Raw genomic sequence first — 25,271 nt, forward strand, 5'->3', positions numbered from 1 at the left:
GCCAGCTGGAACAAACTTTGGAGTCCCAAGGCGGGATAGTTTCATCACCCACGGCCCAGGCCTGTTAGGAATGCGCCTCGTTGCGGCACCAGAGACAGATCCGTAGTCCTGGGCCCAATATGGTTCCCCAATCAGAGCCAAGCCAAAACATGCATGGCTACTTGTGGCTTTGGCAGATCTCGAACTTTTGAGATGCGGCGATCACTACTACGTTCATGCTGGATATTTGGCCAAGTCATTTGACCCCCTGTTGCCATGTCTCTCCGGCCTTGTGACCGTCCAGTCCCGAAGCCACGCCTTTCGAAGGTATCATGTGAAACAAGTTTATCAGAACCTGGAGCTGGACAACTCTCAGAAAACTCGACCATTCAATGTCTGGATTCACCACAGTTTAACTCATGAGCCTTGCGGCAGTGCCGAATCAATCCCTGATTTCTAGAACAGGGACACTCAGGAGAAGCTTTGCCTAGCCGTTGAAAACAGCAGTGGCTGTGCCTAGATCGCTCCCGTGAGAGACCACATCTGGACCGTTCCCCTGAAAGGTTGAGCGCCACAGATTTAAGCTTCTGATAGGGCTTGTTTGTCTCGCTGCTTTGGGCTTAGCAATCGCTTCGAAAATGCCCATCTCGACCAATTCCATCGTTATTGGCCACCACAACAATCTGCAGCAATCTATGGCGGTCTTGGTATTGAGAAGCATTTTTCAATATCTGAATAAATTCATCTGGTTTCTGCAACCCAAACTGGTCATCACTCAACTTCGTCCAAACCCACCCCAACATGCACTTCCCATCGGTTATCGCGACAGTCCTTTTGCTGCTCAGTCAGCCGGCTTCTGCCCAAAACATGACGGAAATCTGCGCTGCTGCCCCCGGCATCCAAGACTGTACAGGGTCGTTCAAAATTCCTGTTAAGGCTCAGCTGAAGACTTGCAGAACCAAGTACTATTCGGTATGTATAGCAGTTGACTACCAGATCATGGCTAACTTGAATGACAACAGATTGATCCCTGCAAGACCGAAAAGAGCTTTAGATACCCTTGCCCTATTTGGAGTGACCCGTTTAGAATGTGTGATGGCACGACTTGTGTTCCTGGTATGTTTATGCTTTGATGGCGGATCGGGCCCATCAACTCAAGGATGACTCTAACAAATTCTTAGGCACGGTTGAGAAATGGACAGATGCTCCTTGCGGAATCAACGTCATCACGAAAACTGTTTCCGTTTGTCAATCCATCCGAGATACGTTGGGCGGTGCCGGAAGCTCTTTTATTGACAAAGCCAACACCTTGTGCAACTGTCTCCCCCAAATGCTCTGGCTGGTCAACTCCGGGAGGTATGACAGCGCCTTTAGACCCGACGGTTTGCTCAAAGTTGAGTCCGATGTGGTTACCAATGTTATTCGGCTGCAAAATGTAAGCTTCTCTGGAGGTTTGTACCACAAGACTAACTCTTGTAGTGTTTCCTTGAAAAGGAACTCGGAGTCAAAGATAATCGAGCTGAAGTGTATGCCGAGAAACTCACTCCTAAGGATGGCTGGCTAATCTTTACCGCACCCGAGGTATGATTTCATCCCCCTAGAGTAAAACTTGCTCACAACTGGACAGATTACTTCCGCAACATATGCAGAGTTAGCCGTGGCTGTTTCCCCCTGCCTGACTGGTGTTGGGTGTAACCCAGTTGCTGTAACTGGCTTTTTTACGAGATATGTCAAATCTGCGGCACTCGGTATGGGCTTGCAAGTAGCAAACTTGCTTCTCAGCTGGGTAGAAACATTTGGCTCCATGAAGACGAAAGTCTCGACGATTATAGGTGCGACCAACACCATAAAAACATCCGTCGCTGCCCTTCCTGGCAAGGTAGACACAACCAAAAAGACTGTTTGCAAGGGAAAGCTCTGCTCCGGCCCTGGAGTGACTGCTTTTTTGAGCAAAGGTATGCATTGGCCAATCACTATAAATGAGTATTCACTGACTGTGGATAGTTAACAAAGCCATTACTGCTGCACAATCTCTGCAGAACATCCGACAGTCAGCTGACAAGGCGGCGAGCGCTATCCCAGAGATGATCAGTGTGGCCGACAAGGCTATCGAAGTGACCAAAAAGGTTCCGAATTCGAGCTTCTTCATGGACCTCATTGAAAGTGGTTCCTTCACAAAGGTTACAGACATGCTTGAATCCATACAGATTGTCAAGAAACTGCCAGAATCGGTTCAAGAACTTGAGGACAATGTTGGTCCTGTCCAAGAGCTCGTTTCCAAGTATGAGCCCCTTGTCAAAACAATTTCTGCAGTTGTCAAAGCAGTCACCTCATTCTCTTGGACTCCGTACGCCAAAGAACTTCAGGCAGATTCTTCGGGCAAGTTGAGGGGTTTGTTGACTGGACTTCAAAACACGATCCAATTGCAATTGGGCGAGTCACTTGATGATCTGTCAGCAGAAATCAAGAGCTTGAAAGATGCTTTGGCTACCCTTCCAGTCGGCAAAAGCAAATTCGATTACGACGCCGACGTGACCTTCTACAGTCGGTGGTCTGATGTCTCGGTACCTGCGCCATGCTCAAAGCAGAACAAGGCGAACTTTGCGCTCTCTGGATACAAGACCTCTTATAATTACCCCAGCTTTTACCGCTGCGATTATGGGCCTCAGCGAGTTCCGTGGCCCAGGCATTTTGTTCCATATATGAAGATTAAGATGAACTAGATAGAATAAATGACTTGGGGTTTGGTGTTCAGAACGTGGCTAAACCATAGACAAACCCATCATATTTACATTCTCCAGCCAAAACGCCATCTCCTCGGCACACCGTGCTACAGTCGCACCATCGAGGACTCTGTGATCTGCACTCCAGCTAAACACAGCCTGCTCCTTCTCAACCAGTTGCCTTGTTCCATCTTCGCCTGTCTCAAATGCAGGCACCTTTTGTGAACGTCCGATGGCCAGAATCATAACCATAGGGGACATGATAATTGGTGCCACTACTTGTCCTCCGATACTGCCGATGTTGCTCACCAGCATGGTTGCACCTTTCATGCTATCCGGGCTTAACCGACCCTCTCTCGCTAAAGCGCTTAGACGTTCGATTTCTGCCGCGAGAGAAATGATGGAATGGCCTTGGACGTGTTTAATGACGGGAACAACAAGTCCCTTTGGAGTATCCATGGCAATTCCGATGTTGTGAGATCCCTTCAAAGCTAGTTGAGGTTTCGCACCCGTCTCGTGTACCAAGGAAGAATTGAGCGTGGGATACTTGGTAACTGCTTGTGACAGAGCCTTGATAATGAATGGCAAAGGCGAAAGTTTCTTGGCATCATTTGCCGTGAGTTGGGCTAAAGCCTTGGGGTTGCTGAGAAACTTCTTGCGGAGTGACGTCAAATCTGTCACATTGACTGTTTGAGTGTAGAGGAAGTGAGGAATTGACAGAGATTGTGTCATGGAGTGGTACATCTGGTTCTGAACTGGGGTCAGAGGGACAATGACATCCTCTGGTGGCGTCGTGGTACGTGTCTGTTGAACCCCTGTCGAATCATGCGAGTGGCTCCTCGCTGCCATATGCTTTTGGACGTCTTCTTTCAAGACTCGTCCGCCCTTTCCAGTCCCTGTCACTTCTGAAAGGTCGATGTTGTGCTGTTTGAGTAGATGTCTCACAGAAGGCAACATGGTGCCACAGTTCTTAGGTGTTGAAGCAGGTTGGCTGTGATGTTCCGTCGCTGGGTCTGGAGTCGAGGGGGACGTAGTTTGTTCGGCCACGGCATCTAACTTCTGCGGTGGTTGGACAGATCCTGAAGATTCTACCTCCTCTGTGGGGGGACTGGAGGTTTTCGTGTCGTCGGCGGTAGGGCCATCGTTGTCGTCGACCTCGATATCCATGAGAGGCTTCAAGGAGTCAACACGATAACATCATGAGGACAGGCGGGTTTACTTACTGCACCAACTGCTGCCATATCATCCACTTCATAATTAATCTTCTTAATTGTTCCATCGTACCGAGAAGTGATCTGGGCTTCTATTAGCCATTGTTGGCCCCTAACAGATAATTCCTACCTCAACTGAAGCCTTGTCCGACTGAACCTCGCAAATAGGATCAAATTGCTGTACTTTGTCACCTGCTTTGACAAACCATTTGATGATCTGGCACTCGGTAATTCCTTGGGTATCATGTCAGCTCTCCTGAAAGGGCGTCTGCAATGGTTCAGGGGGACCTTACCTTCGCCAATATCGGCAAGAAGATATGGCTTCACCACATTGTGTGTAAGACTTGTGTGAAAGAAGCGCCCTGGTAGAGAAAGACTACCAGCCCTGTAGAGTGTGCCACGTTGTGTGATCAACCTTCCTGGGAGACTAGCAACAGAACGACGCAACATTTTGGCACTTGAACTAATTGACGATTGTAACCAAAGCAGAGTTGGAATATTTCCTCAATACATTAACAGAGCCAACTGAACCGATTATGACCACAATATCAGCATCCTCCGGAAGACCGAGCCAAGACTGACTTGAGCCGCCAAAATGCCACCACTAGCCGTCGGCACTTTTTTTAATCACCGTCTTTCAGGGGTCTAAGGATCGCGCAACTACCCGCGGGAATAACGTCTCGGGGAAGATATGAATGCCGTAGATTGTTTGATCCTATTACCGGTGCTCCGCTTATCGGAAGACATGGGAATTCGCATTGACATGTTGACATTGACATGACAGGTCCTTTTTAGCCGACGTGGCCCGCCTAAAGCCGAGCATGGCATTTGTAGGGCGTTCTTCACTTGTGGAATAAGTCGGGCTCAAGCCGTCTTGAAGTCCATCCTCGTAATATTTGCAGTTGGACTTCAACCTCACAAAATGACAGTCTTGATACGTCAATGCCGTGGCCACTTGGTGAATAGAGGGTTGGCAGCGTATTGTCGGACCCTCAACGCGCCAAGATCAACTCGATGGAGCTCAACATCTACTTTCACTCCCCAAGATGGCCAGTAAGTGTTATTCCGTACCTGTATCTTCCAGTTTGTTCAATTATTGACGATTGACTTTGTAGGCCACGATTCCCAGGCGCCATCAACAGCTCCTTTGTGCGGACAATGCAATGGACCGAACCAACTACGATCCCCACGATTCCGACGTACCGCATCATGAACTCTAATAGCATTATTGAAGATGAGAGCCAGGTCTCGTCCGAAGTAACACCCGAGCGAGTACTCGGATGGTACAAAAATATGCTCACAGGTATGTCTCCTCAAGATTGAGTAGCATATGCTAACCATCCTTGTAGTCAACATCATGGATGGCATTATGTTTGACGCACAGAGACACGGTCGTCTGAGCTTTTATATGGTAAGTATATCGCGGGTATGTAGCTCTTATACTTATACTATTAGGTCTCCCATGGTGAAGAAGCTCTCATGGTTGGATCTGCAGCTGCTTTGGATGCCGGCGACGTTATCACCACCCAGTACAGAGAACACGGCGTCTTTCTGCAGCGCGGATATGAGTTGAAAGACTTTATGTGCCAGCTAGCAGGCAATCACAATGATCCTGGAAAGGGACGTAACATGCCAGTTCACTATAGTGGAAAGAGCAAAGTTAATATTGTGAGTCTTGAAGTCAGCCCGTTTGACGAAGAGGCTGACCCCTTGTAGCACGCGGTAGCCTCTACCCTGGGCACACAAATACCCCATGCCACCGGCGCCGGATATGCCCTGAAGATGGAGGCCCTCGAGAACCCTGACCAGGCACCAAGAGTAGCAGTGTCGTACTTTGGCGAGGGTGCTGCGAGCGAGGGCGACTTCCATGGTGCACTTAACGTCGCTGCTACACAGGATGTTCCTGTCATCTTTATCTGTCGCAATAATGGCTTCGCTATATCGACCCCAACATCTCAACAATACCGTGGAGACGGAATTGCCGGCCGTGGAGCAGGCTACGGCATCGAGACTCTCCGTGTTGATGGTACCGATATCTTTGCCGTGTACCAGGCAACTAAGGAAGCCAGAAGGCGAGCTCTTGAAGGAGGCGGACGACCAATCCTCCTAGAATTCATGAGTTATCGTATTTCACACCATAGCACAAGCGACGACAGCTCAGCGTATCGCTCTAGCAGTGACGTGAGCTATTGGAAATCTGATGATCGCCATCCCGTCGCTCGGCTACGCAAGTGGTTAGAGCACCAGGGTGTGTGGGATCAGGCCCGAGACACGGAGCTACGGGCGCAGCTTCGTAAGGACATTATCCGGGAGCTTTCAGAGGCAGAGAAGGAAAAGAAGCCTGCGCTTCGTGCAATTTTCTCTGACGTCTACGCCGAGTTGACTGAGGAAGCTGAAGCACAGCGCCAGGAACTCAAGAGGATTATGCTCAAGTACCCTGAGGAGTACGATTTTGAGGAGCATGAGGGAGGAATCGAAGGTCTATAGTTGACATAAATTGTGTCCATGATCTCATTTTTGTTCAATTAGCCTTGTTTCACGGACGAATGCATCAATATCAATTTTTTCACTGTGTCGTCTTTGCAGGCTTTTACTTGCATCTAATCTACCTAAGCTGACAGTAAACTTGTAAACCCTCCTAACATATTCGCATAAAGCTCTATTGGCAGTTGTCCGAATGAATGATTCGTTGTAGTCCCTGTCCGGCCGCAAACTTGGGGTGTTGAGGACAAGCATTGCAGATGTGTCGAGAGGTTCACACTCAGGCCGCAGGCGATCAGTGCACGTCATGTAAAAAATGGTGAATAAATAATCTGACATTTACAAGCTATAGCTATGAATCGTACGCATTTTCAAAAGCCCAAAAGGTCGTAACAGCTATCAATACCACTCGCAGCCTGGCCTACTTCCCGCTTCACATTAATCCCACCTGATGGCTTACTCTAATAATCGTTACTCTCTAGAATTGCATCATATACCCCTGCGAGGTTTTGTTAGTGCAAGCATAGCAGAGAAAGAGGGACAACTTACTGGCAACATCTGGGAAGATATATTTCTCGTAAGCTAGCCCTGTGTGTGTTGTCCATCCCGCCACTCTCTTCACGGGTGCCTTCATTTTTAGTAGATTATGTTCCTGTATCGTAGCTGCAATCTCAGAGCCGACTCCAAAGTTCACCATACTCTCGTGGACTACCAGAGCACGCCCTGTCTTGGCAACGCTGTCGAGGATTGTCTGTCGGTCCCACGGGAAAATGGTTCGCAGATCAATGAGCTCGATGCTTAGTCCAGGACGGTCTCGCTCGGCAGCCTCAATAGCTGCCATGCAAGTGTACAATGGCCGTCCGTACGAGATGATTGTGACATCATTTCCGGGCTTAACAACCTCGGCTTTGCTAATAGGCAAGGTGTACGACTCGTCAGGAACTTCTTCGACCGCGGCTCGATACAGGATCTTGGGTTCCATGAAGATAATGGGATCTTTGGATTCGAGAATCGCTGAAAGAAGCAAACCCTTCGCTTGCGATGGGGATCGAGGCATTACGACTCTGAATCCGGGGACGTGGCCAAATAGAGACTCAGGCGATTGCGTGTGGTAGCTGATAAAACTCGGAGTCAGATCTGGGGCCGAGATATCGCCAATCTTCAAGCTAGACTTACAGCGCGCCGTGACCAACGCCACCACAAGGCATGCGGATAACGAGACCGCCAACGTTGCCACCTGTTTTACCTTCACGATATCGAAACTTGGCTGCCTCGTTGACGATCTGGTCAAAGGCTGGAAAGACGTAGTCGGCAAATTGAATCTCAACCACAGGCTTCATGCCCTCTGCAGCGGCACCAATGGCTGCACCAACAATACCCTGCTCGGTAATTGGAGTGTTGAAAACGCGATGTGGCCCAAAGTCATTCTGCAGACCAGATGTGCAACGAAAGACACCTCCAAAGGCCACATCCTCGCCGAAGCAAAGAACCTTGTTAGATGCGCCCAGGGCAGTACGCAACGCGTCGTTGACGGATTGGAACAAGTTCTTGCGTGTAGAGGGACCGTCGGTCGGAATGCCCGGGGTTTGGGAAAGGGTTTCTCGGTTGTGATGCAGTAGAGGAGTCTTTGCAAAATCGATGGGAACATTGAGTCTTCGTGGTTTGGCAGCCTGGGAAGCAAAGCGGCGGACGTGATTAAAGCCCATCTTGCTTCGAGACGCTCCAGAGATTGAAGCCATGTTGAAAGTGAATATTGGTCAAGATCAATTTGCACAAGAAAACATTAAGGAGCTTGGATGGTTTACCAAGCCCGTGGCGAGCGGCCTTGTAAGAGTACCCTATATCCATACTGTTGATTAGATTCCCTGTCACCATCCTGCATTTTTTCATCCTCGGTCCAAGTAATCGGACATGAAGGTGTCTCCGAATTACCTCTGTGCCCGGTTCGTGATGGTTACCGACGGTACTAATTCCAAACCCCGAGTCATCTGCTTTCGTGGCAGCCTTGGTATGTTGGGCCGATTATCGGTTGTAGATTTACAGATAACATGAGCTGTAGATGTAGATAGGGCGTAAATGACAAGCCGGGGAGAGTGTGCACACTCCGGAGATGACATGGGGTTAAGATTGCATCTGAGGCGAACAGTGACCCACCCGTGAGATTAGTCTGAAGGCTCGTCTGTGTTATTGGGGCCGACTAGTGGCTGTCATTATCTCGGGGAGATGTTTATGCCCCGAGAATCTTAGTTGACTCACCATCCCTTTCTAGGACTGCCCCGGCTCCGGAAGAGAGGAAGTTTATGAGCCTGTTACTAGCAAGCTCTCCTGGAGAGTGACATTTTTCGAGTCCATTTTCATTTTGCCGAGTGCATTCAGTCTTCTGACCTACAACTCTCATATTCACATTGACGCTTCAGTCGGCAATTCCGCTGTTCATTGGCCGCTTCACGTCGCCCACAGACATAGAGTACTGTTTCCGCAATGATCCCTGGCCGTTGGTCTAGAGTGGCGGCGCGCTCGCCAACCGCTTGGCCCTCGAAATGCCTTCTTCGGATGCGCACAATTACGACTCAAACAAGCAGTACCAGGAGCTCAAACAAGCGCGAAAGACGGGTATGCCACTCTAATCATCAAACCTAGAGATTGGAAAAAGTGTGCAAGACTCACTGCTAACTCTGAGCCCAGTCGTTTGAGAGTAAGCGAGCCTTGGCTTCCGAAGCAACGGCACAAGCAATCCCCCAATTCTACCATCCCCCAACCGAACACCATGTCGACTCTCTGGATGACTCGTAAGTAACACAAGGGATGGAAGGCTCTCCTGTGTTACAGCTAACCATGAACCTCAGATTCATTGGAATGTCTGGAGCGCAAATATTCCACGAGATGATGAAAAGACACAACGTTGAGTGTATTTGTGAGTCAACCTCCAGTCTCAAGTGTTTTCCTGGGCCTGCCACTAACAGGCATAGTTGGATACCCCGGAGGAGCCATTCTCCCTGTTTTTGATGCAATCTACCAGTCCGACTATTTCAAGTTCATCCTGCCCAAACATGAACAAGGAGCTGGACATATGGCTCAGGGCTATGCTAGAGCGTCCGGCAAGCCCGGTGTTGTGCTGGTCACATCAGGTCCGGGAGCCACCAACATGGTGACTCCGATGCAGGATGCGCTCTCTGATGGTACGCCGCTGGTCGTCTTTTCAGGACAAGTCCGAACGACCTCTCTTGGTAGCGACGCCTTCCAGGAAGCCGACACGATAGGCATAACGCGAGCTTGTACCAAGTGGAACGTGATGGTTAAGCACGTTGACGAATTGCCCCAGCGGATTAATGAGGCTTTTGAGATTGCTACCACAGGGAGACCTGGACCTGTTCTGGTTGATCTGCCACAAGATGTGACTGTCGGCATGTTGCAACGGGCGGTGGCTGCGAAGGCCCATGTGCCGTCAAGATCGATCCGACATCAGATGGCGGCAATGGCAAGGGATTATGAGCTTGAGATTGACCTCAAACGCGTTGCTCGTCTAATCAATCTTGCTCGCAAGCCAATCATTTACGCTGGGCAAGGCGTCATTCTCTCAGAAGGTGGTCCAGAACTGCTGAAGCAATTGGCCGACCGGTGTTCTATCCCTGTCACAACGTCACTGCAAGGCCTTGGCGCATTCGATGAACTCGACGACAAGGCCCTTCACATGCTGGGCCTACATGGAACAGCATACGCCAACATGTCGATTCAACATGCCGATCTCATCCTGGCCCTAGGTGCGCGTTTTGATGATCGAGTCACCATGAACGTTTCTAAATTTGCCCCTGCTGCTTACGCTGCGGAAAAAGAAGGAAGAGGAGGTATCGTTCATTTTGAGATGGTACCGAAAAACATCAACAAGGTTGTGCAAGCTACCGAGGCCGTAGAGGGCGACGTTGGGGCCAATCTAAAGCGACTATTGCCGTTACTCGATCACTGTGCACCAGAGAGCGAGAAGCGAAAAGACTGGCTGCAGCAAATTGATCAGTGGAAGAAGAGATGGCCCCTATCCAGCTTCGACCGCGAGTCCCGTCAAGGCCTCATCCAGCCGCAGGTCGTCATCGAGGAGCTGAATAAGCTTGTCGCACATCGGAAACAAGACATGTATGTCACCACTGGTGTCGGGCAACATCAGATGTGGGCGGCTCACCATTTACGGTGGTGGAAACCTCGCTCTATGATTACATCTGGTGGCCTCGGCACTATGGGCTTTGGGCTTCCAGCCGCGATTGGTGCCAAGATGGCAGATCCGGAAGCTCTAGTCATAGATATTGACGGCGACGCCTCATTCAGCATGACATTATCTGAGCTGTCCACGGCGGCGCAGTTCAATGTCGGCGTCAAAGTGTTGTTGCTCAACAACGAGGAGCAAGGCATGGTGACGCAGCTTCAGAACATCTACTACCAAGATCGCTACGCGCACACACATCAAGTCAACCCAGACTTTGTGACGCTTTCAGAGGCGATGCATGTGCAAGCTCGGCGAGTATCAGACCCAAAGGAGTTGGTAGAGGGTTTGGACTGGCTGGTTCATTCCGAGGGACCGGCCCTTCTTGAGGTGATAACAGACAAGAAGGTCTGCGTGTTTCCCACCGTCAAATCAGGGGGAGGGCTAGATGAGTTCATTGCATATGATGAAGGTAAGGCATCCATCCATTCATCTTAAGACCCCACTAACGGGTGTTTAGAACAAGAGAAACATCGAAGAGAGCTCATCCGTGAGCGGACGAGTGGCGTCCATGGCTGAGCCTGGACATATGGGTTGAGGATGAGGGGCCGGGAGGATATGTGTTTACGGATGCGCCTACACTTTAGATCTAACATGATGGCTCGGGAATTGCTACTGAAAAACGGGTAGGGGTTGGGTTCATTTACTCGGACGTCAAATAGCGATTGGGGGTGTTTTTATGGTCCTCTGGCAGTCTATCCTCGTATCAAGCCAAGAGCATTGAAGGAAGAAACCTTAACCTTTGTCCTTCTGTCCTAAGATGTGAGAGTGTATGCTTTAAATATCAGGACCTGGTTGGGAAAGGGCCTTTCCGGTGCTAATAATCAGACTAGTTCTTATAGCACTACCTCGCTGTATAAAGGTTTCAGGGCTTGTCTCTAGGCCTGGATTTGTTATGCCTGTTGAATATCTTAAACAGAAGAGTTGCTATGCTGCTTAGTTCCGTCGCAGTCGAGGCCTGACCTTTCGATATCCTCAGACTACGAAGGCCGTACTGTATATCTCCATTTGTAGACTAATACCAGCCAAACTGGCAAAAGGAGCTCGGGATTGCTAATGATTCCGTACTTTGCCGATAGTAAGTCATCTATAGAAGCAGAGGATTAGTCGGCTATTTTTTGAATCGGCATAAAATAAGTTCGGGGGTATTGTTATTACGCCGTAGTTCTGCCAAGTGGATGCAAGTCTCGGCGTCTTGTTTTTTGCCGAAGCCTGTGTGAACTGAAGCTACTTAAACCAAAACAGGTCAGAGACGTGTTTTATTAAAAAGATGTTTCTTCTTGAATAATTAAAAGAGCTGCACTTATGTCTGGGTCTTAAAGACGATTTAATAAGCTATACAAAGACATCTCGTGGGTAATAGAAATCCCACCAGAGAACAAACTGGTGTTCAGCTCCAATGTAAATAGCACTCTATAAAATAGTTTCTTTGCATGGAGACCTAAGCCTAACTCGGTAATACCTCCAATGCCCCTGCACCTCTCATTCCCGTCTCCTCTTCTCAACTCTGCTCTCTATCCTTCTGCATCCTCTCGGCCAGCTGCACAATGCCGCGATCTTCTGGTTCTAGCAGCGAGCGATGGCTTCATTCAGCCACCCCATCCTTGCCTCAGAAAAAATCTATTGCGTAAGATTGCACAACGACAAGACCCGCATCAAGCTGACTCCATTGACCAGCTGTCGCCCATGTCATGCCCGCAAGGTTCGATGTTCAGGACGTAAACCATGTAACAACTGCACTCACGAATCCGAATGCGTCTACCCAACGCGAGATCGTCAAGTTAGAGTCCACCAAAGGTAATCTCATCTGTTCGGCAGTTCCCTCCTATATCCACTCCCATCGGTGTTCTTTGTCATTCACCTAGGTTAAGTAGTGAAAATGCATCTAGAACTCCGCTAACATCACCAAGTTTCCTCGACCGGATTCTTCAGGAGAATGCAGAACTGCGTGCCCGTTTACCCCCGCCCGAGTCACCTCCCGTCAAATCTACACCGCCCCCGTCTCATCATGACCCGATGCCGAACGATGACGAAGATGCTGCTCAGAACCAGATCCTAGAGGAGAGTGACTGGTTTGCTCACACCAGGAGTTCCGACACACCCATCTGGATTGGTGAAATTGCTGACGCCGCGTTTGCCACTCGCTTTCGACAGTTTGCTTCCTCTTCCAAAGCGCCAAGTCATATCCCTCGCACTCAGTTTGCTTCTGATGATGCTATCCGTGGTCTCGCGGCCACCAACCCGCCATGGCCTTCACCCCCTTGCGCCAGACTCTTGATCGAGACAGCACTCCAGTTTCTAAGGCACAATTACCATATCGTTCGACGAAGCGAGGTGCTCGCTTTGAGCACAGGTGGTTTCGACCATTCCGGCCAAGGGACCAGCTCAGCCTCTGCCGCCAAGATGTGGGCGTTATTCGCCATCGGCGAACTCCGATCAAGCAAATGCCTAAATTTGAACAACAACTTCCCCGGCTTGGCTTACTTTGCGGTTGCCAGTGACACCATTCGTATCATCAACGAGAGGCCTCAACTAGAGGTTATCGAGACTCTGCTGCTTCTGGTGAGCCCTAAGCCTTTCCCAGCCAATCTCCTCGCTGACTCGTGCTTTTGGCTGTATACTCCCTCGAAACGAATCGCCGGCACTCAGCCTGCACATTTGTGGGCTCTGCCTTGCGGCTTGCGACCATCATGGGGCTCCATGTCAACATCGGGCATGCCTATGTTCCAGATCCCGACCCGAGGGAGCACCGTGTTCGAGTCTGGTGGTCAGTCTACATCCTTGACAGGTTCCTATCATCAAAGATTGGCCTACCACTTCTGATATCAGATGATGATATCTCGGTTGACATGCCATCGACGAACTCAACTCTCAACTTGGGAGACTTTGGTGATCATGTCCATTTTATGGCCGTGGTGCGACTTGCTAAAATCGCAGGCAACATCTCCAGATCACTCTATGTCCGTACACCTCAACGTGGGACATTCCTTCAGCGGGTGGAAAGGATTCGAGAGGAGCTTAGTCAGTGGAGAGACCAGCTTCCCGGACACATGAAGCATGATTTTACTAGTGGGAGTGACAGTGACATGTACTCTCAGCCTACCACGTCCCCTCTGCAACTCACATTCAACCAGGTAACTGCCCTTGAGCCTATTCTCTTCCACTGATGCATACCCAGATCCCTGTCTTTGAAATTTTTATGTATTGTTATTTGCTGACTGTTCTAGTTATTGATCCTAGCAACGAGACCAGTCCTGCTCTTTGTATTCCGTCGTCACATCGAAGGAAGCACCACGGCGACATCCGACAGCAGTCTTCCTAGCCATACATTAGAGATTGCTGATGCTTGCATTCACTCTGCCAGACAATCCTACCAATTACTGTCACAGTACTGGGTGAACGGCGACTTTCACGTCTTCAATTACTCTTATGTCCAACATCTCTTCTCCGCTGCCGTCATTCTTGCAATAGCTGGAGCTTTAGGTCGAGAAACTTCGCAGAACGACAACGATGAGTTCAACCTTGCAGCAGGCTTTCTTCAGCAACTGGAACAGAACGGCCATTTCGCCGCCATGGAGTTTTACTCTCATATTAAGGAGATTCGATCTACTTTGGAGAGATTGCATTCAATTGGTGGCTCCCTACTTTCATCCGAGAACTCTGGACCACAACCTTCAGTCCAGGCTTCCCAATTGACGTTCAGTGACCAGACCCTAACGGTGACCAGCTCATATGACGACCACGGCCTTCAGTTTGTGGACGATTTACCTCTTGATCTATCGTTTCTTGATGATTGGATATACGAAAATGCCCTCCAACAATTATGTTGGGAGGAACAGTTGCCTAGCCATGATTAGTTTTCGAGGAATATGAATTTTATAGCCTGATTTTACCTTTCGCCCCTGCTCCCTGTAAGGTATCCCTAGTGTGACCGTAAGGCGTCGTCTGCAATCAACCCGACTGATGACTGACTGGCAATTGGGTCTCAACGCTAGCATTCTATAGATAAGTGTTCCTTCATCCTTTACCAGGCACTCTATCTGTCTATGATAAGGAAAGCGGCGAATAGGGGTTAAACCAAGATCTCCCAGGGGCCTTTGATCACAAAATTGCGCACGAAGAGCGGGCAAAGGTCTACAAGTAGCGAAAAGATGTCTTTTGAGAAACAGAGGAGGAACCACTGCTCAAATGAATGTCTCCCATCTAAGCCCCTTTTCTCCGTTGCTGCATTACCCCTTTCGCTGCAGCGTGTGGTAACCAAGCTTCTCTCTTGCCTCAGCAATTGTGGACCCTTGAGATATCATTGATCTGATACCCTCCTCACTCTTCTCAATTGTCTTTGCAAGGGCAGCCACCTCACGAGCCCTGTCCCGAGGCACGATAACAACACCATTCGCATCAGCCACCACAATATCGCGAGGACTCACTCTCACGTTTCCCACGCCAATAGACTCATTAACTCCCCCAACTTGAACTCGGTCTTTGCCTGTACGCATCCATCGTCCGGCCGTAAATACCGGGTAGTTGTCGCTGATGGCACGATCGACATCGCGACACACACCATCAATGACAGTTCCCGCAATGCCTCGTAGGCCGGCGTATTGGGTCATAATATCTCCCCAGACCGTGCAGTCAGTGCGGCCTCCGTTGTCAATCACAACGAAATCTCCAGGAGCCACATCGTCGATGAAATCGCCCACACTTCCAGGGGGGTTGCTGGCGGGCACGTAACGCACAGTGAAAGCTGGCCCAACCGTGGTTTTTTGGTAGTTGGTCAGGGGCATGATCTTGAAGGCCTGTCCTGGAATGCCAAGCTTGTCGAGGGCATCCGAGACTCCAGGGGTATCAGAATCGGCAAACAAGGCGACAAGTTCTTGATCCTCAGGGTCGGGTTGCTTGGGGTTTCCCTTGGGCGTGTCGTTATTTGTCTGACCCTTGGACGCAATGGAATGGAATTGCTTATCATGCATGACCTCTGCCACTGAACGGCCAGCTCGGACTTCTTGAAGCATGTTGGTCTGACGACGATCAATGCGTTCTCCCAGATCCAGCACCTCCTCGATACGGTCGGCAGGCACAAAGACGGTTCCGCAATTATCAGCGATAACATAATCGTCTTGCTTCACCTTGATGCCTCGCATCTCAACCTCGGTTCCAGAGTCAATTTGGATGAGTCGATTTCGAGCACTGATCATGGTAACCCCACGACCAAAAACAGGGTAACCAATGTCCCGGCTACCATCGATGTCACGACTCATTCCATCAATGACAGAACCACGAATCTTCTTGGCTTTGGCTGCGTTGGCAATAATGTCTCCCCAACATGAGATACCCTCGGTGCCGCCGGCAATGACGAGTACACGGTCATCGGTTGTTACTGCGTCAATCACGGGCGTGATCAGATGCACAGTAGGTTGGCTGCCCTCAGTCTTGGGTCCAACTTTGATGGTGCTGGCGCGACCGACAATCTTGGGACAGTCCCAAAGGGGACGAAGACCATAAGTGGCTCCAGGGAGGCCAAGAAAGTCTAGCGCATCAGACACCGTGTTGGTGTCCAGCGCAGAAAGACGGTCGAGAGTGCTGGCTGTCATTGTGGACGAGGAGAATCGTATGTTTGTTGAAATTAGAGATGATAAGGCATAGAAGGGCAAATGTTTACAACCTATCATCAGCTTATATGTCAAACGAAACACATGAGATGGTTCCTGTATCGGGCAATGGAACATAGCCGAATAGTTCAGGTCGGTCAAAAGCAAGTGGCCGATTGGATCGGCGTTGACAACTAGACTTGGCCGAAAGTTCCACTTGCATTCCCGGCGAGCACCATAACTCGCCGCTCAGTTTATCGCAGGCGAAATTTTAAACGGCTACTTACCAAAGCCGTAGGCCGAGTTGAGTAGCCATTCTGCTACAATTCCCTCCATTCAAACATCCAGCTACCATGATGTTTCATGCGACGACGGGGATTCTTTCCAACAGCTATGATTCCACATGTCTTCAATCGATGCTTATAAGAGAAACTCCCAGCTTTTCTCGCAGTGGCTTTCAGGCATCTGTATTGTTTTATCCCCCTAACTTCTGTTGAATGACCTCCTTGCCTATTTGCTTTCACCAGCAACTAAACCAAGGATTTCACTTACTCCTGCAACAGGAAGGATTTATTGGTTGATAAGGCTCCTGGACTACCTTCACAACGCTACATTTCAAGTACTCGAAATGAATAAATCAATCATTCGTATGACTGGAATGCCGCAGCCAAACTCGCCGAGATATTTGAGAAACCTGACTGCATCAAGTTTCGCACGCTTAGAACCATCAACCTTCAGAGACATTAGGGTCAGGTTTCTCCAGTACTACACAGACGAGATATTTTAGTCATTTTTACTCTGCATTTACTCCTACTAAACTACCTTTAATCCACTGCCCAAGTGCCATACAAGACTTGTAGTTCTAGACCTTAACTTTGCTTATTCTGAACCCAGAATATCATGCAATGCGGCAGCAACGCTCTCCACATTGTTGCTTGTCACTAGGAAAACATCAGGAACTAGAACCATAAATATAAAGCAAAATACTTACATCCAGTCACAGACAACCTTCCCGACGGAAGGAGATAGATATGATGCTTCTCTCTCAACTCTACAACTTGAGCGCGAGAAAGTCCCGTCATTGAGAACATTCCAATCTTCAAACGTTAGCGCACTGCAAAATCTTCTGCATAGTCAGACTTACATCTGAAAGGAGGTGATTCCAAGATCCCCGCACCTTTCTGCGCTCAAGTCCTTGATACAAACTCAATCGCATCCTCTTCATGCGTTCACTCATTTCTACCAAATCCTCAAGCCACTGCTTGAAAAGAATTGGATTTCCAAGAATCTCAGCCACTATCCTGGCACCATAGGAAGGACAAGAGGTAATCTCAGCCCGCGAAACCTGAGTGAGTAATAGCGTCGTATTTGCTGCGGCTTTGGCGTCTAGAGCGACAACATGGAGAACCCCTATTCTCTCACTGTACAAGCCAAAGTTCTTCGAAAAGGACTGCGCAATAGCAAATTCCATATCAAAGCTGTCGTAAAAGTGAGTTATCGCAAAAGCATCTTGTTCCAGGTTTCCGGAAGCAAAACCTTGGCTGTGAAGGGTTAGCAGTCAATCAGACATGGATATTTGAAGGACTTACTACGCCATATCAAACACGGCAAACAGCCCAATCTTTTTGCAGATTTTGGCAACAATTTTCCATTGGCTCTCTGTAAGATCTGCCCCTGTCGGATTGTGTGCGCACGCATGAAGTATGACTACATCTCCTTTCCGGGCATCCTTGCGAAGGGTTTCTGTCATCCCTTCAAAGTCAACCTTGGATTTTTCCGCATCAAAGTATGGGTAGAATCGCTGTTGAACATCTGGGCCGGCGAGCTTCCAAATCTCCGTGTGGTTGATCCAACTCGGATTAGAGATCCACACCGTCTTGGGCTTCAGCCTGGTCGAGAGAAACAGGGCGGCAATGTGGTTAGCCCCTGTGCCAGAAACGGTTTGGATTGAGGCGACGCGCTTTAGGTCTCGAGTTTTGCCAAAAGCCAACTCCTGAGCGCCTCGAATCAAGCCTGGATGGCCACTCAGGGGTAGATGCTCATGGTTGAGGATGGGGTTCCCGTGTATTCGCTCCTTGGCCTACAACAGTCAGCCTGGTTCCAGTTCGGATTATCAGTCAGCACCGCACCTGTACGACCGATGGTAGAATCCACGGCTTTGCGTTCTCGTCGCGGTAAAACCCCGGACACAAATCAACCTTTTTCTCGCATGTGTCCGCTTCGTACGCGGCTACGAGGGAAAAGGCCGGGTCGGGCTGGATAGGGGGAAGCTTGTCGAGGTACGACATATCTGCGACTGATGAATGGGTGGCAGGCTATACACAGATGCAAGGTCGTATTGAGACAAGAGATGTGCAGGGCACTTATAGAGGGAAACGGCCATTATTGCGAATTCTCGAGGCCGAGCTGGGCAGGGAAAAGTAGGTATGGAGCTCGGCCACCAGCAGGACGCCGGTTCTCGGCTCGGCCTTGAGCAAGATGCCGAGCGGTAAAGCAGACCAAGAACAGCCGGTTTGTACTAGTTATTTATTAGCCAGCGGCTTGCGCAAGTGATTTATCAAACACGCACATTGTTTCCTGTAATTCTGTCTAATCCAGCGTTGCTCAACACTCAAGATGGACTACCAATCACCCCTCACAACCACCGTTCACAACCCGCAATTGCGCCTCCTAAATGCCCTCCGCGCCAATTCAGGGCCAATAATGACCTTTCTTGGACTTCCCTCCTCTCGTACGGCTCAATTAGTAGCCTCAACCAACCTGGATGGCATCATCATTGACTGTGAGCATGGACACATAAGCGACGATGCCATGCACAACTCAATCACTGCCATCTCTTCCCAAGGCGTCTCTCCGCTCGTTCGTATCAGGATGACCCATGCAGATCTAATCAAACGCGCCCTGGACGCCGGCGCTCACGGTATTGTCGTTCCCATGATCAATACTGTTGACGACGCCAGGGCTGTAGTTCAGAATGCCAAGTTTCCTCCTCAGGGTATAAGGGGGCAGGGTTCAACATTTCCTGGATTCGCACTTGGTATTGACATCCCAACATATATGAAGACAGCCAACGAGACTCTCATTACTTGTCTACAAATCGAGTCTAAACTGGGTGTTGAGAACGTTGATGCCATATGTGCAGTGTCCGGAGTCGGTAAGAACTCACCCTCCTCATGCTATCCAGTCGTCTAACAGAATAAGACATGCTATTCATCGGGCCTAATGATCTAGCCCTGTCAGTTCTCGGTTATGTCCCAGCCAAAGGAGATGAGCCTGAGTTCGTGGAGGCGATTGAAAAGATCGTCAATGCTGCCAAGAAGCATGGCAAATGGGTTGGCCGGTTATCGAATGATGGGGCTTCAGCGAAGAAGCATTTGGAAGCTTTTAATACCGTAGCATTGGGCTACGATGTTCGCGCCATTCAGAATTGGTATAGAACAGAGCTGCAAGCAGCGCGATCTTAGAATAGAATAATCCCATTTAGCTAAGCACTTCCGTCCTGATCCTTAAGAGGATGTTGTATAACAAACTTCTGGAATTTAACTTGACCCTCTCCCGATAAGCGGATGGCCTCGATTGCCTTCCTGGCATCATTAATGACGGTTATATTGGGGACACGGAATCCTGATCCATAGTTGACAGCTGCCCAATCAACTATGTTGACTAACCGTGACTCATACTCTGCACTCGCCGGCGTGAAGCCTATGGGAGGAGGCATGGGCAAGTCCCAGCCGCGAGCTGCAACGCACCACTGCCACTTGTACTTTGAGCCCACTATGGGGACAGTCGCAACACAAATCATTTCTGGTGAGCAATGCAGGGCTTCGCAGTGCCTCCACGAGGCGGATTCCCCAGTCGATCCCACGGTGTCGAAAACGTAAACCAGAGGTTGGCTCTGGGCATCGAGAACAGCCTGGATCTTGGCGACGACGTCATCGTCTGAGTAGTCAAAGCAATGAGTAGCTCCCATGCTTTTCAGGGCCCCATGATTTCGAGACGATGCTGTAGTGATAATAGGACTCAGTCCGGCCGACTTTGCGAGCTGGATGGCTGCGGAGCCGACTGCGCTGCCGCCCCCCCAGATCAGAATACCACCCTGTGCCCCCTGTTCACCATCGACCAGTGGCTTGAAGGGGATCTTCATTACATTGAACAACGCATCGGCAGCTGTGCGAAGGACCACGGACATGGCTGCTGCGTCGTGGCTTGGGAGAGAGGGCGGGCGCTTGGCGATAAGCGTGTTGCCCTCCACAAGCAGGCGTCCCTGGTGTGCACCAAACTCGGACCCAAAACCCACCCTTTTCGAGCCGTAAATGTATTCGCTTACAGCGTAGCGGAAGTTGGGCCCGGCTTTAAGCACCTCTCCACTGAATTCGTACCCGCAGACGTAGTCATTCAATCCAAGCAAGACACCATGCTTAACATCCGCAGGATTGACGCCGGAGTAATGTACTTGAACGAGAGCCTGGTTTTGGCCAGGTTCATACTCTGCGAGTATATCCCTGACGGAAAGACCGTTGTCGGGTCCAACGTAGATAGCTTTGTTGAGAGTACCCATGGTGACGGGAGGCTTTTGGTGCTGAAAACAGGAGCTCTATTGGCAAAAACGGAAGAGAAAGAAATTTAAAGGAGAACTAGGGACTCTGTGATATGCATTGTATCACCAGCGGTAGAACATACTTTATCTTGTGTTTCTCGGAGGCAGTCTTGTATTCCGGTGGGGGCCTCGGGTAATTCCTGACCTGGGCTGCGGGACCTGGCAGGGCCCCAACTCTCCTTGACTCTAGGCACCAACGTCAGAGATCTGGAAGCCAGGGTGGGTATGAGGACGGCATCGGGATCTGTGGGCGACGTGCAATTGTGGGAGTGGCCCCGAACTAGCGATGAGCTCATTACCAATGGTTCTTGGGCTGCCGACGACTCAGGGCCATCGGGAAGCCAGTCTAACAAGACAAGCAAGCTATCCCAAGATATAACCCACGGATCAAGGACCTGTTTGCACCAATTGCCGCCACGGTTCTATACCTGTAACTAAACTGACACTATTATCTCAACATGTCCAAACAAGCGCCTCGTATCCACAATGAGATTTATCCATTTCTTCATCCTGCCAAGTTCAGAAACTCTCTCCAAGGACAGGTAGTACTTATCACTGGTACGTCTCAGCACTGTAGGATCTGGGTTTCATATTGACGCTTCCTTCAGGTGCCGTCGGCACTATCGCAGGCGCCATAGCAGAATGTTTTGCCACAGCTGGTGCTACTCTCTTTCTGTCGGACATAAAGGATTCTCTGCCAGACTCTGTGAAGGAGAAGCTCATCAAACTTGGTGCCGCCGGGGTGCATTACTCTAAGCGCGATGTAGGCGCTCCAAATGACTGCGAAGGGCTAGTGAAAGAGGCATGTTGTATCAAGACTCGATATTGCCCAGGGGAGCTTAAGATAACATGTGGAAATAGGTTACCACTACGGTTGGCAATGTCGACGTTCTCATTAACGGGGCTGGCGTTGTTGGAGTCCGCGTGGTATGTGCCGTCGTCCGTCTTGCCTACATGACCAAGACTAATACGAAAGCCTATAGTTCCACAAGCAAGACCCTTCGCTGTTCTTTCGAGACATGGCAATCAACTTGAATGGCCCATTTATGCTGATGCGCCTGATCCTGCCCAGCTTTATCGAGAGGGGCCGCGGATGCGTAATCAATCTTGCTTCGAGGGCGGGTACTATAAACGTACCATTCAACATCAGCTACTCTACCAGCAAAGCAGCTCTCTTGAGGTTGACTAGCGCTCTCCAGGCTGAAGTTGACGAAGTTGCCCCATCATCCGACATCCAGCTTTATTCCATCCATCCTGGCGCGATACGCTCGGGTATGACGACAGCAGGTCAGATGGCATCTCCCCATGCCCACAGGCAGTCCAAACGCTAATGTCTATGACAGATGGCCAGAGAGATCCCTCTCTTGCCGAGTATCCATTTGTCGGTGCTCGCTTCGTGGAATGGAAGAAGAAGTTCACCGGGTCGCCGTATCTGGCCGGCATGGCGTCTGTGGCACTTGCTACAGGCATAGCGAAAGACGTCCTCAAAGGTAAATACTTTGACGTAGAGCAGGATCTTGAAGATGTACTCTCGCAGGGGGAACTGTTGAAGTCAGATCCGCTGCTGCACTCGTTGCACGTTCGGATGCTTGGAGAGCTGGAGCGGGAGGAGGGTGCAGTAGATAGAGAACCCGAGGAGCCGTTCACGTTTCCCGGCTTCTAGTTACTACTTTGATCGAAATTGATGGGTACTATGCCACTTTCTAAGCTTCTACGATGAATGAAATAGTGGATGCCCCCTCTCGCTAGCCCTGTCTGAAGTCCTGAAATGAAACTGAGACGTGCCACAAACGAAGAGTCGACGAAAAGAATTGTGATGCAATGGTTTCAGCTATTAATATTATTTGACTGCTAAGAATTTGTTTTGCTATTGCCCAGCCCATCTTTCTTTCCCTCGATATGTATCGCCGGGTCACCTTATCACTTCAAGTGGCCTTTTCAGGTAAGCCAAGCGAAATACGCGGACCATGCTGACCAGTCAAGAGTTAATATCAATATTGAGCTGAATACACGTTAAAAAATGCGTCGGTATCGGAGCTGGTATGCAAAATTTAATCACGGTTTGCTCATCTTTATCCTATGGAACCGCTAATGCTAGCTAGTGTTCATGAGATGTACTCCAAGTGACTCCCCATAAGACCTTGTGCCTAGTCATTTTGGCCGTTAAATCTAAAGCATCCCTCGTCATGTCTGCAACACGCTGACGGCGACTAGAACTTTGCCGCTTTCACGAGGTCCTGCGTCTGATACGAGCCTTGTACTGGGGCTTGACAAACCACCAGCATTCGTTGTCCCACGGCTTGTCTCTTGGCTCAAGCTCAATATCGAAATGTTGGACTATTTGGGGTATCGCTTTGGACATTTCCAAGATGCTGATGTTCTTGCCTATGCAGGATCGTGGGCCCGCTCCGAACTACAAGAGAAGAGTGGAGGATGTCAGCCAACATCTGTGCACCACACCGCAAGTCGTGAAGTGTCAAACAACAAGTGCCGGATGTACATACCGCAAATGACCCTGCAATCCTGATGCCTTCGCTCTCAGACTCCAGCCAACGCTCGGGTTGAAACGAGCTTGCGTTCTTGCCAAAAACATCCTGGTTGTGGTACAGAGCGTACGCGTTGACGCCCACCTCAACCTGCTTGGGTTAGTGAAACTGTCGCACTCATCAGTGGGTTGTGAGCTTGAACCTACTCCTTCAGGGAAGTACTGGCCTTCAATGACCACACCACCTTTTGGCACGATACGTGTTAACTGCGTGCCCACTCCCGGATGAAGTCGGAGCGCTTCCTTGATAACGGCTTGCAAGTATGGTAGTTCCTGGGCTTCTTGGAACTTAATGGGGTCTGACAACCTTCCCTCCCTGGTAGCCCTCTCGAGCTCCTCGCGGAGATGGCGTAACGTACGCGGGTTAGTATATACGTAGTAGATGATAGAGCTGAGGCTAATGGCTGTCGTATCGGAGCCCGCACCAATATTCATGGATAGGCAGAGCCGAGTCTCGGCCTCGGTGGCCTTGCCTTGTCTTTCTAGCTTAAGCATGGCGCTAAGAAAGGTAGTGTCCTCGTTTGTGTTGGCATCTGGCGATCCTTGCTTTTCCTTATATTGACGTATCTGCGCATCCACAAACGAGTCCAGGCCGTCCGATACCCCCCGCAAGCGAAGAAAGCTGGAAATTCGTACGACCCAAGGATGCAGACTGGGCAAAAGTCCCACAACCGCTGCATACCGCCAAATGGCATCAAGGTCTCGGCAGGCACCGTGCATATCTGTATTGGATTCCATCATGCCCATTGACTCGCCGACCTAACAGACCGGTTTCAGCGTAAGGACACAAGCTTATAGACATGAGTTCCTCAAGTGAAAGGATGGCTTACCGTAATAACTCCAATAACGTCAAATGCATAGAATTGGAGGAACTGGGGCACGTCAATGACCTCCCCTTGATCGCAAAATTTGAGAAGCTTCTCTCTGAGGATAAGTGTCTGGCCATCCACGGCACTTTCATATGACATCAGAGTCGACATAGTATAGAGCGATGCGAGCTGTCTCCGCATGGCCGCATGGCGGCTGTTATCTAATTCGTTGAGTAGGTTTTTAAATTGCGGCGATCCAAAAGGGTCGTAAAAGTGTGACTTGTGAAAAGCGTTGCCTATGCGATAGATGATCTTAACGGCTTCCGGGGTATTAAAGTCGTATCGATTAGGCGCTATCCGCACAATCGGGCCTAGTCAAAAAATGGATTCAGTACCGGTTTCAACTGTGGTCCAGGGCCCAAACTCATTGTTGACGGGGAAGGCTTACCATGTGTTTCATGTAGATCAATCATGATGTCGTGGATGTCCCCGGTGGTAACCTTGCGGACTTCCCAAAGCCTTGTTAGCCTCGCGAGAAAGGGCCCGGGGAGCTTTCGTAGGCTGGATAGGAAGAATGCATGGAACAGCCAGACGATGGTGTAGCAGATCTGCCCAAGAAGCAGAAGGTTGTTAAGGTCGGATAAGCTGCGGCTGCTATACAGCTCCCACATCTTGAGTCGAATAGCATCGATCAACATGTTGCAAGTGAAGGAGAATAAGAACTAATGGGTGCGGAGAATGGAATATTTGCACTGGCAACATCAGCCACGAGCCCTTCTTATGCCACCGGGAACCCGCATATGAACCACGAACTGTCTTATATAATGCCGCTCTGACAGGCTGGATAAAGACTACGTTGTATCCAATATGAAAATGACGTTTACTGTAACATCCTTATTCGCAACTCATCCACCCCACGACGATCTTGTCGGGAGGGGGAGCTACCAAGGTCTCTCCCGACGGGGCCACAACGGGGCTCGCAGTGGATCCTCGGAAATGGATGAGTCCACCGGCATTATTCATTACGACGAGTTGCATGCTCGCTCCTCGGGCAATGGCAATGTCCGTTACGGACAATTCAAATCA

General features: G+C 49.8%; 12 protein-coding genes across 12 annotated transcripts; 6 read left to right on the forward strand and 6 right to left on the reverse strand.

Annotated features, from left to right (window-relative positions):
* Window positions 1-780: 780 nt before the first annotated feature.
* Window positions 781-2,702, forward strand: NECHADRAFT_83248 (uncharacterized protein; the record flags this gene model as incomplete). The annotated part of the gene is made up of 6 exons (XM_003046802.1): window positions 781-951; window positions 1,002-1,095; window positions 1,161-1,414; window positions 1,459-1,560; window positions 1,607-1,934; window positions 1,984-2,702. The coding sequence occupies 6 exons, from the start codon at window positions 781-783 to the stop codon at window positions 2,700-2,702; spliced, it is 1,668 nt and encodes a 555-aa protein (XP_003046848.1).
* On the reverse strand, window positions 2,699-4,363 carry NECHADRAFT_95205 (uncharacterized protein; the record flags this gene model as incomplete). Its single annotated transcript, XM_003046977.1, has 5 exons — window positions 2,699-2,715; window positions 2,759-3,875; window positions 3,926-3,997; window positions 4,044-4,147; window positions 4,207-4,363. The coding sequence occupies 5 exons, from the start codon at window positions 4,361-4,363 to the stop codon at window positions 2,699-2,701; spliced, it is 1,467 nt and encodes a 488-aa protein (XP_003047023.1).
* A 472-nt stretch (window positions 4,364-4,835) lies between these two features.
* On the forward strand, window positions 4,836-6,400 carry NECHADRAFT_83250 (uncharacterized protein; the record flags this gene model as incomplete). The annotated part of the gene is made up of 5 exons (XM_003046803.1): window positions 4,836-4,966; window positions 5,029-5,216; window positions 5,263-5,324; window positions 5,369-5,581; window positions 5,630-6,400. The coding sequence occupies 5 exons, from the start codon at window positions 4,836-4,838 to the stop codon at window positions 6,398-6,400; spliced, it is 1,365 nt and encodes a 454-aa protein (XP_003046849.1).
* Window positions 6,401-6,855: 455 nt separating this feature from the next.
* Window positions 6,856-8,100, reverse strand: NECHADRAFT_46345 (uncharacterized protein; the record flags this gene model as incomplete). Its single annotated transcript, XM_003046978.1, has 3 exons — window positions 6,856-6,893; window positions 6,944-7,509; window positions 7,571-8,100. 3 exons carry the CDS (start codon window positions 8,098-8,100, stop codon window positions 6,856-6,858), a joined length of 1,134 nt encoding a protein of 377 aa, XP_003047024.1.
* Window positions 8,101-9,229: 1,129 nt separating this feature from the next.
* Window positions 9,230-11,165, forward strand: NECHADRAFT_45920 (uncharacterized protein; the record flags this gene model as incomplete). Its single annotated transcript, XM_003046804.1, has 3 exons — window positions 9,230-9,302; window positions 9,358-11,058; window positions 11,107-11,165. 3 exons carry the CDS (start codon window positions 9,230-9,232, stop codon window positions 11,163-11,165), a joined length of 1,833 nt encoding a protein of 610 aa, XP_003046850.1.
* A 1,028-nt stretch (window positions 11,166-12,193) lies between these two features.
* NECHADRAFT_83253 (uncharacterized protein) lies at window positions 12,194-14,503 on the forward strand (the record flags this gene model as incomplete). Its single annotated transcript, XM_003046805.1, has 4 exons — window positions 12,194-12,273; window positions 12,557-13,413; window positions 13,476-13,780; window positions 13,874-14,503. 4 exons carry the CDS (start codon window positions 12,194-12,196, stop codon window positions 14,501-14,503), a joined length of 1,872 nt encoding a protein of 623 aa, XP_003046851.1.
* Window positions 14,504-14,875: 372 nt separating this feature from the next.
* On the reverse strand, window positions 14,876-16,237 carry NECHADRAFT_95209 (uncharacterized protein; the record flags this gene model as incomplete). The annotated part of the gene is made up of 1 exon (XM_003046979.1): window positions 14,876-16,237. One exon carries the CDS (start codon window positions 16,235-16,237, stop codon window positions 14,876-14,878), a length of 1,362 nt encoding a protein of 453 aa, XP_003047025.1.
* An 876-nt stretch (window positions 16,238-17,113) lies between these two features.
* NECHADRAFT_95210 (uncharacterized protein) lies at window positions 17,114-18,522 on the reverse strand (the record flags this gene model as incomplete). The annotated part of the gene is made up of 5 exons (XM_003046980.1): window positions 17,114-17,175; window positions 17,226-17,331; window positions 17,379-17,775; window positions 17,824-18,314; window positions 18,364-18,522. The coding sequence occupies 5 exons, from the start codon at window positions 18,520-18,522 to the stop codon at window positions 17,114-17,116; spliced, it is 1,215 nt and encodes a 404-aa protein (XP_003047026.1).
* A 328-nt stretch (window positions 18,523-18,850) lies between these two features.
* NECHADRAFT_95211 (uncharacterized protein) lies at window positions 18,851-19,698 on the forward strand (the record flags this gene model as incomplete). Its single annotated transcript, XM_003046806.1, has 2 exons — window positions 18,851-19,388; window positions 19,436-19,698. The coding sequence occupies 2 exons, from the start codon at window positions 18,851-18,853 to the stop codon at window positions 19,696-19,698; spliced, it is 801 nt and encodes a 266-aa protein (XP_003046852.1).
* A 129-nt stretch (window positions 19,699-19,827) lies between these two features.
* On the reverse strand, window positions 19,828-20,792 carry NECHADRAFT_83257 (uncharacterized protein; the record flags this gene model as incomplete). The annotated part of the gene is made up of 2 exons (XM_003046981.1): window positions 19,828-19,858; window positions 19,903-20,792. The coding sequence occupies 2 exons, from the start codon at window positions 20,790-20,792 to the stop codon at window positions 19,828-19,830; spliced, it is 921 nt and encodes a 306-aa protein (XP_003047027.1).
* Window positions 20,793-21,289: 497 nt separating this feature from the next.
* On the forward strand, window positions 21,290-22,494 carry NECHADRAFT_83258 (uncharacterized protein; the record flags this gene model as incomplete). Its single annotated transcript, XM_003046807.1, has 5 exons — window positions 21,290-21,389; window positions 21,440-21,594; window positions 21,693-21,758; window positions 21,815-22,103; window positions 22,175-22,494. 5 exons carry the CDS (start codon window positions 21,290-21,292, stop codon window positions 22,492-22,494), a joined length of 930 nt encoding a protein of 309 aa, XP_003046853.1.
* Window positions 22,495-23,058: 564 nt separating this feature from the next.
* Window positions 23,059-24,856, reverse strand: NECHADRAFT_46257 (uncharacterized protein; the record flags this gene model as incomplete). Its single annotated transcript, XM_003046982.1, has 5 exons — window positions 23,059-23,244; window positions 23,336-23,467; window positions 23,524-24,135; window positions 24,207-24,556; window positions 24,634-24,856. 5 exons carry the CDS (start codon window positions 24,854-24,856, stop codon window positions 23,059-23,061), a joined length of 1,503 nt encoding a protein of 500 aa, XP_003047028.1.
* Window positions 24,857-25,271: the final 415 nt, after the last annotated feature.

The sequence above is a fragment of the Fusarium vanettenii genome (assembly GCF_000151355.1).
Source record: "Fusarium vanettenii 77-13-4 chromosome 8 genomic scaffold NECHAsca_17_chr8_1_0, whole genome shotgun sequence".
NCBI classification, from domain to species: domain Eukaryota; kingdom Fungi; phylum Ascomycota; class Sordariomycetes; order Hypocreales; family Nectriaceae; genus Fusarium; species Fusarium vanettenii.